Source organism: Salvelinus alpinus, chromosome 4, assembly GCF_045679555.1.
Source record: "Salvelinus alpinus chromosome 4, SLU_Salpinus.1, whole genome shotgun sequence".
Lineage (NCBI taxonomy): Eukaryota > Metazoa > Chordata > Actinopteri > Salmoniformes > Salmonidae > Salvelinus > Salvelinus alpinus.
In genome coordinates this window covers 78,861,942-78,875,434 of record NC_092089.1, presented here as the reverse complement: position 1 = coordinate 78,875,434, position 13,493 = coordinate 78,861,942, and the positions used below count along the sequence as shown (strand labels likewise).

The window sequence follows — 13,493 nt, the reverse complement described above, 5'->3', positions numbered from 1 at the left end:
GATTCAAACCAGGATGTCTGTGGTGACGCCTTTAGCACTGGTATGCAGTGCCTTAGACCGCTGCGCCACTCGGGAGCCCACTCGGGAAGGGGGTAACGATTCTTAATCCTAATCCTGTTCAGCCCTCTGTAATCAATGCATGGATGCAGACCTCCATCCTTCTTTCCCACGAAGAAGAAGCCAGCACCAGCTGGGGATGTAGAGGAGCGAATGAAACCTGCCTCCAGCGACTCCCAGATGTAATTGTCCATGACTGCTGCTTCAGGAAGTACAGACGGCCCCAGGATGGGTGGAGCCAGGTAGGAGTTATATGGCGCAGTCATATAGACGATGAGGAGGGAGGGTGGAGGATTGCCTCTTACTGAAGGCCTCCCGGACGTTGAAGTACTCGGGAGGGAGAGCGGAAAAGTTTTGGTGTTCAATTTATCCGTGGCCCCGGAGTCCACTAAGGCTTGAATGTGGTGCTGACGGTTGTCCCAATGGAGGGTTGTGGGTAGTGTCAGACGGTGACCAGGTAGCTGGGGTGTAACTGCACAGCTCGTCCGGGTCTACCCTTGTCCTGGCGAGCCCCAGCGTTTCCCATCAACTCTGTATATGTTTAATAGAGGTGGCGGAGACCTCTGCAGTAGAGGCAGCAGCCGTTGTGCATACGCCTGTCACGTTCCTGTGGGCTCAGACGTGTGCGTCCCAGCTGCCTGGGCTCCTCAATGCTGGGCTTGGGGGGCTCCGGAAACCGGGATACGGGGGCGGTGTCAAAAAAACACTGTCTCACACATTCTCGGATGCGGTTGTCGAAATTGATGGCCAGCGTTATCAGGGACTCGAGGTCCTCTATCAGTTCCCGAGCGGCCAGTTCATCCTTGATGGAGTTAGACAGACCCTGCTGGAAAGCGGTGACCAGTGCCTCAGTGTTCCACCTACTGTGCGGCGAGGGTGCGGAACTCAAAGACGAAGCCACTGGTCTGGCCCCTTGGCAGAGGTTGAACAGTTGGCTTGCCGCTTCTCGTCCATAGACTGGGTGGTTGAAGACTGGTTGCAGCTCAGCAATGCCGTGTGCCCGGAGGGTCTCTGATATTTGGTTGAGGTGCTCTTGCTGCCGCCCCAACAGTGCTCCTTGTTGGGTTATAGCATTCTGGATCTCGGTGATCTCTGCTGGGTCCATGTTGAGGCAGAGGCTTGCTGTGACGTGGTAAGATTGGACCCAGGTGCAGAGAAGAGACCAGACGAGGAATCAGTGGTTAAGGATAAAAAATTATACTTTACTGAGAAACGGTAGCCACAGGATCACAGTAAACTTGAAAAACCAACAAACACTAAGTCTCGAAAACTCACTCAGGAAACGAACGCACATGGTTAACAATTCAAGCTTCTGCAAAGGACAACCGTCTCTAGGACGGTCTCTGCCGCCCTCTGGTGACAGGTGGAACCATGACATGAACTATATTTTAAACCAAATACTTTTACTCAAGTAGTATTTTACTGGGTGACTTTCACTTTTACTTGAGTAATTTTCTATTATGGTATATTTACTTTTACTCAAGTATGACACCACTGACAATTTTCCCAATTTGTATTACCGTTTCAAGAATGTAATGTAGGTAAGCCGTGAATTAACTCCCACACCAGTACAGTAGGTGGCGGTGTATGCACCTAAAAGTTGGATCCGATCCGCCATACAAATCTTGAAGAACAAGCAGAAACAAATAAAGAAAAAAAAGAACCATACCAATACTCACCCCTCTTTTCCTTGTGAGTGGTAACGTTAGTAGTGGCTAGCCCAGCCAACTCCTGCCTGAGGGGGAGAAAGACGCTAACGTTTAGCTAAAGATTGTGGAAACTTAACGTTATCGTGGGAAATATAATCATTACTGTGAAAATCGTTTGTTTTAAAACGTGTGACTTGTAACCGTATGCGTACGTTTTAGTTCAACTGAATAAGATGTCAACTCCAGCAAGACGACGTTTAATGAGAGATTTTAAGCGGTATGTGTGAGGAGCTGCTTGCTAGCTAGCTTGGATGTCTAGGTGAAGCGTTTGTCTGACTGTTGCTAACTAGCTGAATTTACCTTTTTTTTGCGAAATGTCCTCAAACATCTTAACAGTTACTGGATAGCATAAGATACTAGCTACTTGATAAATAAGTTACTAACACATGGATTGTTAACGTAAAGATAACATTACAGCTGAATATTTTGAAGTTGTAGTTAACTGGCCTGGCTACTGCTGCTAACGTTAGCCTATTTTAATTAGCTAGTTAGCGAACTACTAACGTTTGCTAATTAAGCATCGAAAATAATATTATTTCTCAGGCTTCAAGAGGACCCTCCTGCAGGAGTTAGTGGAGCCCCGTCGGAAAACAATATCATGGTATGGAATGCCGTAATTTTTGGGTAAGTGACTGGACTATAAAAGTAGTAGCTAGCTAGAAATAGATGATTAACGTTACCCGCAAAATCAATGACATGTCGTAACATGTATCCAAAGTAGGGTATTCTTATGAATTATCTGTTAATTTTAAAGAAATTAACATTGAACCTCTTGTCCCTAACATATTAAAGTTATCAAACTAACATTAACTATCTAAAGTGAACTCTTTTCTCTCTTCCCCAGCCCAGAGGGAACACCTTTTGAAGACGGTAAATAGCTCGCTAGCTATGTGTTTACTTTTTTTGTAGCTGGTACATTCTTGTGCATGTGTTTGACAACTCAAACGGAAGTGATCAGTACCATGATATGGACTATTTAATTGCATGGGAGACCTGTTGGAACAGTACTAGCAGTACTAGTACTACTGCCATATGTACATAACTTAGCCATTGAACACTGGCCACTTTAATGTTTACCCACTTTGTGTATATACAGTATTCTAGTCATGGCTCATGATCATCCTATATAACTACTGCTTTACACACCTTTTCTATTCATATACTGTCCATACTGGCTGTACACACCGTTCACATATATATTTATATTCTGGGCTCTAGTCTGGAAGCTAATTTCCTGCATTTCTATAAATGTTTCCTTGGTTTTGTGCTGTGTATTTAAATACTGTATTCTTGCCGGTTTATACTAATATTTCTACTACTGTACATTGCATTTTAGTTACTGTTTATACACATCACATTTATTTATATACTGGATTCTTGACATAGCTCACTATAATATATCTACTGCTGTGTGTGCCATTTTTAATATATTTTGTGTAAATTCATCCAGTGTATATGTATAGATTGCAGTTGGGTTACTTTTACAGTATTAATTGGATTTGTTCTGACAGTACAGCATGGCACCGAGTTCTTAGGAAACTATGCAGTATTTTGTTTTTTTATGTAAGATTTCCTGGGGTAACAATGTAAGAAATAATAAGTTTTATTACATACAGCCGGGAAGCACTATTGGATATAAGAGCAACATCAATTTACCAACATTACGACCAGGAATAGGACTTTCCCGACGCAGATCCTCTGTTCGGACCACCAGCCAGGACAATGGCGCTAATTCCAGTAGGCGATCCAAAACAACAACGACGCCGCAGACGAAGCGGCCACTTGGCCAGGCTTCGCAGACGTGCACACCGCTCTCGAGTATAGTACTCGCCAATGTCCAGTCTCTTGACAACACGGTAGACGAAATTCGAGCAACGGTTGCCTTCCAGAGAGACATCAGAGACTGTAATATTCTCTGTTTCACAGAAACATGGCTCTCTCTTGATATGTTGTCAGAATCGGTTCAGCCATCGGGCTTCTCCATGCATCGTGCCGACAGAGATAAACACCTCTCTGGGAAAAGGAAGGGCGGGGTGTATGCTTTATGATTAACGACTCATGGTGTAATCATAACAACATACAGGAACTCAAGTCCTTCTGCTCACCCGATCTAGAATTCCTTCCAATCAAGTCCATTTTACCTACCAAGAGAATTCTCGTCAGTTATAGTCACATCTGTGTACATTCCCCCTCAAGCAGACACCAAGACAGCCATCAAGGAACTTCACTATATGGAAATTGGAAACCATACATCCTGAGGCTGCATTTATTGTAGCTGGGGATTTTAACAAAGCAACTTTGAGAACAAGGCTACCTAAATTCTATCAGCATATTGATTGCGCTAAGCGCATGCGCAATACCCTTGACCACTGCTACTCTAACTTCCGTAATGCATACAAAGCCCTCCCTTCGGCAAATCCCACCACGACGTCATCTTGCTCCTTCCGTCTTATAGGCAGAAACTCAAACCAGATGTACCAGTGACGAGAACCATTCAACGCTGGTCCGACCAATCGGAAGCCACACTTCAAGATTGTTTTGATCATGCGGACAGGAATATGTTCCACCGCATTAACCATGGAAAGCGGTCTGAGAATATGTTTGAATATGAACAGTGTAGCTATTCCCTCCAAGGCAATCAAACAAGCGAAATGCCAGTACAGGGACAAGGTGGAGTCGCAATTCAACGGCTCAGACACGACGTATGTGGCAGGTTCTACAGGAAATTGCAGACTAAAAGAAATCTAGCCACGTAACTGACACCGACATTACGCTTCCAGACAAACTGAACACCTTTGCCCGCTTTGAGGATAATACAGTGCCACCATCGCGGCCCGCTAACAAGGACTGCGCACCCCCGTCTTCTTCTCTGTGGCTAACGTGAGTAAAACATTTAAACGTGTTATCCCTCGCAAGGCTGCTGGCCCTGACGGCATCCTTAGCCGCGTCCTCAAAGCATGTGCATACCAGCTGGCTGGTGTGTTTACGGACATATTCAATCGCTCCCTATCCCAGTCTGTTGTCCCCACATGCTTCAAGATGGCTACCATTGTTCTTGTACACAAGAAGGCAAGGAACTAAACTAAATGACTACAGCCCCGTCGCACTCACTTCTGTCATCATGAAGCGCTTTGAGAGACTAGTCACAACAGGGTCTCAACCCCGCCCTGTGCAATTGGGTCTTGGACTTTCTGATGGGCCACCGACGACGAGACAGCCTACATGGAGGAGGTGAGGGCCCTCGGAGTGTGGTGTCAGGAAAACAACCTCTCACTCAACGTCAACAAAACAAAGGCGATGATCGTGGACTTCAGCAAAGGGAGCACCCCCTATCCACATCGAAGGGACAGCAGTGTAGAAGGTGGAAAGATTTAAGTTCCTTAGCGTGCACATCACCGACAAACTGAAACGGTCCACTCACACACAGCGGGGTGAAGAAGGTGGAACAGCGCCTCTTCAACCTCAGGAGGCTGAAGAAATTTGTCACCCAAAACCCTCACAAACTTTTACAGATGCACAATTGAGAGCATCCTGTCGGGCTGTATTACAGCTTGGTACTGCACTGCCCTCAACCGCAAGGCTTTCCAGAGGGTGGTGCGGTCTACACAACGCAGCACCGGGGGCAAATTACCTGCCTTCCATGACACCTACAGCACCCGATGTCACAGGAAGGCCAAAAAGATCAATGACATCAACCACCCGAGCCACTGCCTGTTCACACTGTTACCATCCAGAAGGCGATGTCAGTACAGGTGCATCAAAGCTGGGACCAAGAGCCTGAAGAACAGCTTCTGTCTCAAGGCCATCAGACTGCTCAACGGCAATCACTAACTCGGAGGCTGCTGCCTACATTGAGACCCAAACAGTAGTCACTTTATACAATGCAGTCTAAATAATGCCACTTTAATCATGTTTACATATCTTACATTACTCACATGTGTGTATATACTGTATTTTATACCATCTATTGCACCTTGCCTATGCCGCTCGGCCATGGCTCATCCATATACTTACATGTACATATTCTCATTCACCCCTTTAGATTTGTGTGTATTAGGTAGTTGTTGTGGAATTGTTAGATTACTTGTTAGATATTACTGCACTGTTGGAACTAGAAGGACAAGCATTTTGCTACACTCACATTAACATCTGCTAACCTTGTGTATGTGACAAATAAAATTTCTAAATATTTGTTTTAATTATTTGTGTACTTGTTTGACATTGTGCTGCGTTGTTAAGAACTAGTAACATAAGCATTTTGCTGTACCCACTATAACTGCTAAACTGTGTACACAACCAATAAACCTTTTTGATTTGACATTGTAGACCAGGTGGTGTATTATCAGAACTACTACAGTAATCCAGCTGACCTGTTAAATCGCTGAGATTACTGCCTGCCAGCAAGTGAATGAATCCTGTGAAATATGGGTTAACGCTTGGGGTCAAAACCAGGGGATTGTATCTGTTTGACATCATCTGTTAATGAATATGCATATCAGACCCACCAGTAATCCTCCATTCTAGCAAATGTCCCTCATTGAGTTGCATTTATGTACACTTGTGCTTTAGGATGTGTATGTTATTTTATTGAAATGGTAACAATTTAGTGGCCAATTACAGTATGCTATTTGGTTGCTGAAAACATTTTGCAGCAAGACAACTTTGAATTTGTTCTAAGCCATTCTGTTTTGGCCTGGTCCCAGATCCATTTGTGGTCATTGTCAAGCTAACCGGTTACCATTGTGTGATTGTTTTAGTGCCCACTTGATAATTAATATTCTCATATCCTTTATTTTCAGGAACTTTCAAACTCACAATAGAATTCACAGAGGAATACCCTAATAAGCCTCCAACTGTGCGTTTTGTCTCCAAAATGTTTCATCCAAACGGTACGTATTATTTAATTTTTTTTAACATGCTTATTGCTTACAGGATCATTTTATAGTGGAACAGCTGAATCTTTGTCAACACAATCCACCAGTCTTTGTTATGGAGTAAATGTATGTTCTGTATTGTACAGTCTACGCAGATGGTAGTATATGCTTGGACATTCTTCAGAACCGCTGGAGTCCAACTTATGATGTTTCTTCAATTCTAACTTCAATACAGGTATACTCAGCATTAACCATGAATCTTCATGAAATACTTACTTGAATTGTAAAGCTCCTTTTGTGCTTACATTTTTTTCTCAAATAACGGTGTTTGAAACTATTTGAATTTTAAAAATCTAGTCAAGGGTGCCAGAATACTATTGCTACTGAAGTGTCTACTATTGCATCGTCCTAGTCTTTACTGGATGAGCCGAATCCCAACAGCCCAGCCAACAGCCAGGCGGCTCAGCTGTACCAGGAGAACAAGCGGGAGTACGAGAAGCGGGTGTCTGCCATCGTGGAACAGAGTTGGCGTGATTGTTGACACCCTCACCGTTCACAAAGTATGAACAATATCCAGCCTCAAGTCAAAAAGAGAACAGAAGAAAAATATCTCAAAGGAAATGAAATACACATGGTTTGAATCAGGGTCAGGAGTTACTCTTGTCATTTTAGTGTTTTAAGTCTTTGGCTAGTAGTGTGATTTTGCTGTATTGATTCAGATAATTGTGTATATTCAGAAGTTTGAGGGGTTTTGCTGTGGTTTGAATGTTTTGTTTCTAGCTTTCACACGTTTGCCTTTTTGGAGCTGTAGTATGATAGTATTCCAACTAAGAAACAATTTGACGAACACCTGTCATGGACTTTTTTCCAACCAATGTCAATTTCAAAACCCTACCTTTTTACATGCACAAACCATGTTCTTGTTGGGGCTTTGTTTTATGAATTGAATGGCTCTTTGAATGATATCTCCAACAGGATTCAAGTGTTTCGTTAAGGAACATACTTGGTGCACTTTTAAATGCAAGTCCTGTAACGCTAGTGCAAAAGCATATTTATGAGGATGATTGACAAATTACCACAAATTCTCAGAGCAGGCAAACTTTTTCTCATGCACAGAACTCAATGTATCAAGGTAAAGGTTGTCTGTACTTGATGCCCTCATGACGTAATTACGAATACCACATGGGAATGTAATCTGTGTAAAATGTGCAGTTGTATCTAACAAACTGTACATTTTCTTGTAAATAAAAATGATACATTCAACGTGCTTTTCTTGAGGGATGATGGCACGACATGATTTAAGTTTCCAGCTGGTCTCAGATCCCTCGTCTCCACAATATTGCTGCAAACATTGGAGGGGTATGGTTCAAATTGCCACTGATATAGCAGTTAATTAAGATTTTTTTTGTAATAACACCAGTCAACTCACGTATTGAAGTCCAGACAGTAGACTTAATTTATTGATTAGTGTTATTACAGCTATGAGAACTGTATTCACACAGGCTTATACATCTGACATTCCAAAGGGATCACAGGTTGCACTTTTACCATGTGACAAAGATCAAATTCAAGTCATGGAAGCAGTTTATTTGTAAATGTTCTCAACTATCTGAGGGGGGGAAACATTGCAAGTATTGTGGCAGGGATGTTTCAATGTCAGCATATAGTTACATATGTTGCCTCTAGTTTACACCTGTCATCACCTGAGGTGATGCCAACAGTATCTTCATTTCTAATGAAACTTTTGTGAAGGTGAAATGGCAGGCATTCTGCTTGTTAAGGCTATTTCTGTAGCCATGAAAAACATTTGCTAAAAATTGAAGATTTCTGTCAAAAGATACAGCACTCTAATCAACCGTAACAGCACAAAGCAGTTCAAGACTAGCATATTGTGCAAATTTGAAGCTGACAGAAGACAAAATAGTGGAATGACACAAGAAACGTTAATACAATGTCAGAAAATATGCAATTGTATGAAAAGGAATGCAGAAACCACAAGTGTTTCTCCGAAAGACAAGCCTAGAAGATTGAAACAGTTTACATTCACAAACTTTTCCCAGACCAGGTGTGATTTTTTTGGTGGTAAGTATTGTTGGAGCTATGACATATCCAGTCAGTGTGAGGCCTGAGGTTTCACCAGCTCGTAGCGTCCCACCTGCCCTTCCTGCAGGAGCTGGCCAATGAGCTGGTCTTTGTGCACTTTGCGGCTGACGATGAGGAAGCGCAGCCTGCCCTGGCCGTATGACTTACTGCGCAGGCCATACTTCTGGGATATCTGGTGGATCTGCTTGCGTTCATCATTGTTGAGCTCAGTGGAGAAGCGCAGGTCATCCTGGCGGTCTGAACTGGCATAGTTACGGATGATGTCCTCGATGTTCCGTTTGGTGAGCTGATTCCCAGACTTGTCCATGTCCATACCCAGTCCCTCTCTGGAGAATTGCTCTTTGACCTTGATGGGTTCAGAGATGCCCTCCCCTTCCCGGCCCAATCCGCCACCTTTCCAGCCCATCTTGCGGAGTAGCTGATTCCCGATATTGTCCTCCTTGATCTCCTGTCTCGAGGACTCTTCACCAGAGCGAGTCAGAATCTGGTGGCGAGAGAGGGCGTCAGCATTACCCTCCTTCCTGAGGTTGGATTTCACCACAGCCTGTGTTTGCCGGAGTGTGGCCAGGGCCTCCTCTGCTGCAATGTGCTTCACCGTTTTCTTGGGTCCGATGCCTGCCGCTACGTATTGACCCTCCAGGAACACCTCACACCTCCAGCGGTGGTCTGGTAGCACTGTGAACTTATAATCGGCAGCTACCTTGTTGAACTGGGCAGTGTCATTGATGATGCAGATGGCATTGTCCGAGTTCTCCAGGATGACCAGTTCGCTCAAGTGTTTCTTCCTACCACCCTGGTGACCGAAACGACCACCCGATGGGTCAGAGTGATGGTTTCCTCGAGAGAACTGCTGTGGTTGTTGTTGCTGCTGCCGGGCTGCCTGGTTCATGCGTAGTTTCCTCACTGCCTCTTCAGCTGCTGTATGTTTAGACGTCTTCTTACTTCCCCTGGCCTGTGCCACCAGCGCATCCTGTAAGTACACGCTACATTGCCATGCACTGCTGTTGGGGACCACGTCGAACTTGTAGTCAATCTTCATGCGGTTGAAGGCGGCAGAGTTGTTAAGAATGCAGATGGCATCATGAGCGTTGTCAACAACGACAAAATCTGTCCAGTGCTTGCGTTTGTCAGGCTCGTATTGACCCTTGGAGCTAGGCGTAGGCTTGTCCTCTGGGTTACGCAGTGCCGGTAGAAATGCAGGGGTAGGGCAGTGCGTCTGGCAGACCACAATATCATTGACCAAGGAGTGTTTGAATTTGCGCTGCACTACACGGACCTCCACCAGTTTAAAGAAAAGCTTCATAGCCTGCTCAGAAGCACGGTCCCTGGCCCCGTTTTTGCTGCCAGAGTAGCCAGTAGCAAGGTAAACACACTGGCATCTCAGCTCACAGGCATAGCCATCAGTCGGTACTTTCCTGTTCTTGGGTAGGTCTGCTGGAGGGATATCCTTGAGGTTGACATAGACATACTCCGGATTGGTTTTACAGGCCTGTATGCTACGGCTCAGCATGAAATTGTAGTTAGGAGATTCAGCTCCACACATGAACGCGGGGTCTCTTAAAGTGACAGCTATGGCGGATGCCACACTATTGATCAGCCTTTGCTTTTCATCCAGCACGGCTTGAGATATGGGGATGAGTTGTGAAGAAGACCCAGAGACAGATGAGGGGCTGCTCCTCCCTGGGCTGCTGTAGACTCTGCTGAATGGTCTGCTGGATGTGGGTCTGTCCTGCTGCCTGAAGCCAAGGCCTTGGCTTCCTGAATCCCCCCAGCCCCCTGATCGACTGCCCCCTCCATATCCATCAAATCTAGGGGCCTGAGCGTATGTGTCCGGATGCCTAGTGCTGTGGAACTCGTATCTGGCCGAGTAGTCCTGCTGCACTTTAGTCATATAATTTGAGGCAGATCCTCGGCTTCCATGACCCAAACCACTTGTGCTACCTGAGGGTATGTCTCTATCTCTTTCTCTATCCCGCCAAGAGTCAGAAGAACCGTATGATGAAGCTCTGTCGAACGCAGGCCTAGCTGCAGAGGAGTCTGGAGCTCGGTTGCTGCCATAAGAGGGACGGTCAGAGTCTGAGTCCCACTGTCTCACACTGTTCACCTCACTCCTACGGCGCTCCTTGTCATTCTCCTTCTCATCATTGCCAGACCTGCCACTGCTGCCACCACTAACAAAGTGCACAGGCTCAAACCGCGGTCTGGAACCAAATTTGGACACCGGCATTTTCCTCATTGGCTCTTCTCCTAACATTAAAGAACAAAACAGAGAATCAATCAATGACAAGCATATAACAATCAATGAGTAATTACTCAACTTTAAAACAGTGGCAAGGAGTTCAATTTGAAGAACCAAAATCACTTACTGCCATCTGATGAATTGGGTCTCTTCTTTGCTTCAGCACTTGGAACCAGGTCAAAGGAGGGCATTTCGCCAATGTCAATCCTTTCAGCCATGTCCAGCACCTCTCACCTCAGATCAGAGCCATACCTTTAAAAGAAAACAGAGCTATATAAAAAAGGTAAACAAGCATAATGTGTATTTCTCTGCTAGCACAGTAAAACAGTTAACGTGGGTCTACTACCGGAAATACTCTATTAGGGAGAGAACTTTTGTTCCCACATAATTCCCACATCAAACTGAGGGCTATATGCTCCCAAAACTATATGATACGAATCTGTAGGCTACATATGAACACAGGTTCATATTAGGCCATGATTCCGACAAGGTACGCCCATGTCCTTATCCAGGTGTCAGGAAAGGCCTTGTGGACATTCGTTTCACAATAAATTGTTTTATGGCCAACCACTGTTTTTCACTTTCAAAACGCATTGACAGTGACGTGGCTCTGTAAAGGTAATTATTGGAATGATGGCAAAAATAACTAGTGCTAGCTAACAAGATCAGTTTACAGACTGCAACAAAGAAGATTAGCAAACGTTACCAGGAGTGTAATCATTATCCAGACATGTTTTTCAACTAAAACGAGAGTTTCTATTGGACAAAGTCAAGTAGGCCCCTCACCGTTTCGTTTGAGAAACGTTTTGCAACAGACAGCATAATGAATACGCCCCAGCTGGCAGAAAGGCCACCATCATGAGTCGCTAAGAATTAATGTTATGGCTAACGTTAGATAACTAGCTAAGAATAGGCAGACTGATGTGGATAAAAATGCTATTATTTATGGCAACATTAACTAAATTTCTGATTAATTATGACTCCTTAGTGTGCACAACTTCTCAAAACCGTATTTTCTACTAAGTATAACCACAGAGTTTCTAAACCCAGAGGGGCAACATCCCGAGACTTTCGGGAACACTTGCGAAACAGACCAGGGTTTGAGAAGTCAATGATAAGTGAACAATTATTCCTTAGTTCATTTTCTAGAAATCTAAAGACACAACCTAGATTCAAGCCAATGTCTTAAGCAGTTGAAGATGTTATTACTCCAACCTCGTGAAAGTGACAAACTGACACGTTTTCATTTTCGTCAAAAACAACTTTACATTGACGGAGAGCCTTTGATTTAACAGCATGCACATGCGCAGTTCTGCAAGAGAGACCGATGACGTGTTTCTACGCATGAGCTTAACTAGCCAACGTCGCCATGACATCGCCTACAAGTGAGATCTGGGATTTCTTTTGGAGAAGCAGTTTTGGCCTATCTTCATACTGCACTGTCTTTGGTATAACGTTACCGAGTTAACTAGCACGCTACGTAGCAACTAGCTAGCTAACTTCAGCATAACAGCTAACTACGTTATCATTGATACACACAATCAAGTCTTCGTTTGCGAATTTGAGTTGTCTACAGATTAAATGGTATAACTAATCATCTGTTTTAAAGTAAACCAGATTTTAACAGACGAAACAAGTGACGCAGTAAACGAGCAAAGATGGCTAGCTAGCTAGCTAGTTCATTGAAAAAAAGATTGATGCATCATCTTGCACGGGAATGTGATATGGAGCACGAGACAGATAGCTAGTTGTCGAATTGTTTTTAGCTCAAATTAATATTTTAGCCACTTACCTCAGTGCAAAGTAATAAGTCCGATGTTTCTTTGTGCCCTTGGTGTCAGTCTTCCACTAATATAGTTCAATGTCTAGCGAGCGGCTTCGCCTTTGGTCATCACCATAACATCCGGGGGGGTCGTCAGTAGTCATCACAGTCACAAAGTCATAATTATGCATAAACACCAACATCGCCTATTTATTTCCTTAAAATCTGATTTTAAACCTAATCTTAACCACACTGCTAACCTTAAAATAAGATCAAAAAGCTATTTTTAGTTTTCATTCATTTTTACGATATAGCCAATATTGACTTTGTAGCTGTGGTAACTAGTGACAACCCGTCAACGTCCCATATAACCACAGATAGAACAATGAGACAGATATTTCAGCGAATGTTTTAGTGTGAAGCATTCGGTTGGCGTATCCACTCACTACCAAATATGGGGGTGAGAGGAAGCCCAGTAGCCGACAGTGGGAGAATATTGAGCAGATTCATTTTTGCCAACATTATGGACATTTTCTCATTGATTAAACATTTGATTTCAATACCGTTTTCTGCTCCCAAAACTATATGATACGAACAGAGTGGACTGCGTTTTGTAGATTTTACCCTTTGCCAAAGTTGTAAAATTGTTTCGTTGTTTAGGAGCAAGGGCGGATTGAGCTATTGCACACGCGCACTCTATAAAGTAGGCGATCCCTAACAGAAATATGCAAATACGTGCTACAACGCGG

General features: G+C 43.9%; 2 protein-coding genes across 2 annotated transcripts; one reads left to right on the top strand and one right to left on the bottom strand.

The window, feature by feature from the left end:
• The first annotated feature begins 1,636 nt into the window (after nt 1-1,636).
• LOC139574508 (ubiquitin-conjugating enzyme E2 A) lies at nt 1,637-7,903 on the top strand. The gene is made up of 6 exons (XM_071399156.1): nt 1,637-1,983; nt 2,310-2,390; nt 2,611-2,636; nt 6,566-6,655; nt 6,787-6,875; nt 7,053-7,903. The coding sequence occupies exons 1-6, from the start codon at nt 1,940-1,942 to the stop codon at nt 7,179-7,181; spliced, it is 459 nt and encodes a 152-aa protein (XP_071255257.1). The 5' UTR covers nt 1,637-1,939; the 3' UTR covers nt 7,182-7,903.
• A 169-nt stretch (nt 7,904-8,072) lies between these two features.
• Nucleotides 8,073-13,128, bottom strand: LOC139574506 (NF-kappa-B-repressing factor-like). Its single transcript, XM_071399150.1, has 3 exons — nt 12,775-13,128; nt 11,110-11,234; nt 8,073-10,990 (listed from the first exon to the last, which is right to left on the bottom strand). The coding sequence occupies exons 2-3, from the start codon at nt 11,198-11,200 to the stop codon at nt 8,754-8,756; spliced, it is 2,328 nt and encodes a 775-aa protein (XP_071255251.1). The 5' UTR covers nt 11,201-11,234; nt 12,775-13,128; the 3' UTR covers nt 8,073-8,753.
• Between the last annotated feature and the right edge of the window lie 365 nt (nt 13,129-13,493).

What these genes read in the sequence shown, in the direction of transcription:
- LOC139574508 (XM_071399156.1), top strand. Translation starts at nt 1,940, where the DNA reads ATGTCAACTCCAGCAAGACGACGTTTAATGAGAGATTTTAAGCG. An exon ending in TGGAATGCCGTAATTTTTGG is followed by an intron (nt 2,391 to 2,610) that starts GTAAGTGACTGG and finishes TCTCTTCCCCAG; the next exon opens with CCCAGAGGGAACACCTTTTG. An exon ending in GGGAACACCTTTTGAAGACG is followed by an intron (nt 2,637 to 6,565) that starts GTAAATAGCTCG and finishes CTTTATTTTCAG; the next exon opens with GAACTTTCAAACTCACAATA.
- LOC139574506 (XM_071399150.1), bottom strand. Translation starts at nt 11,200, where the DNA reads ATGGCTGAAAGGATTGACATTGGCGAAATGCCCTCCTTTGACCTGGTT. An exon ending in ACCCAATTCATCAGATGGCA is followed by an intron (nt 10,991 to 11,109) that starts GTAAGTGATTTT and finishes CTTTAATGTTAG; the next exon opens with GAGAAGAGCCAATGAGGAAA.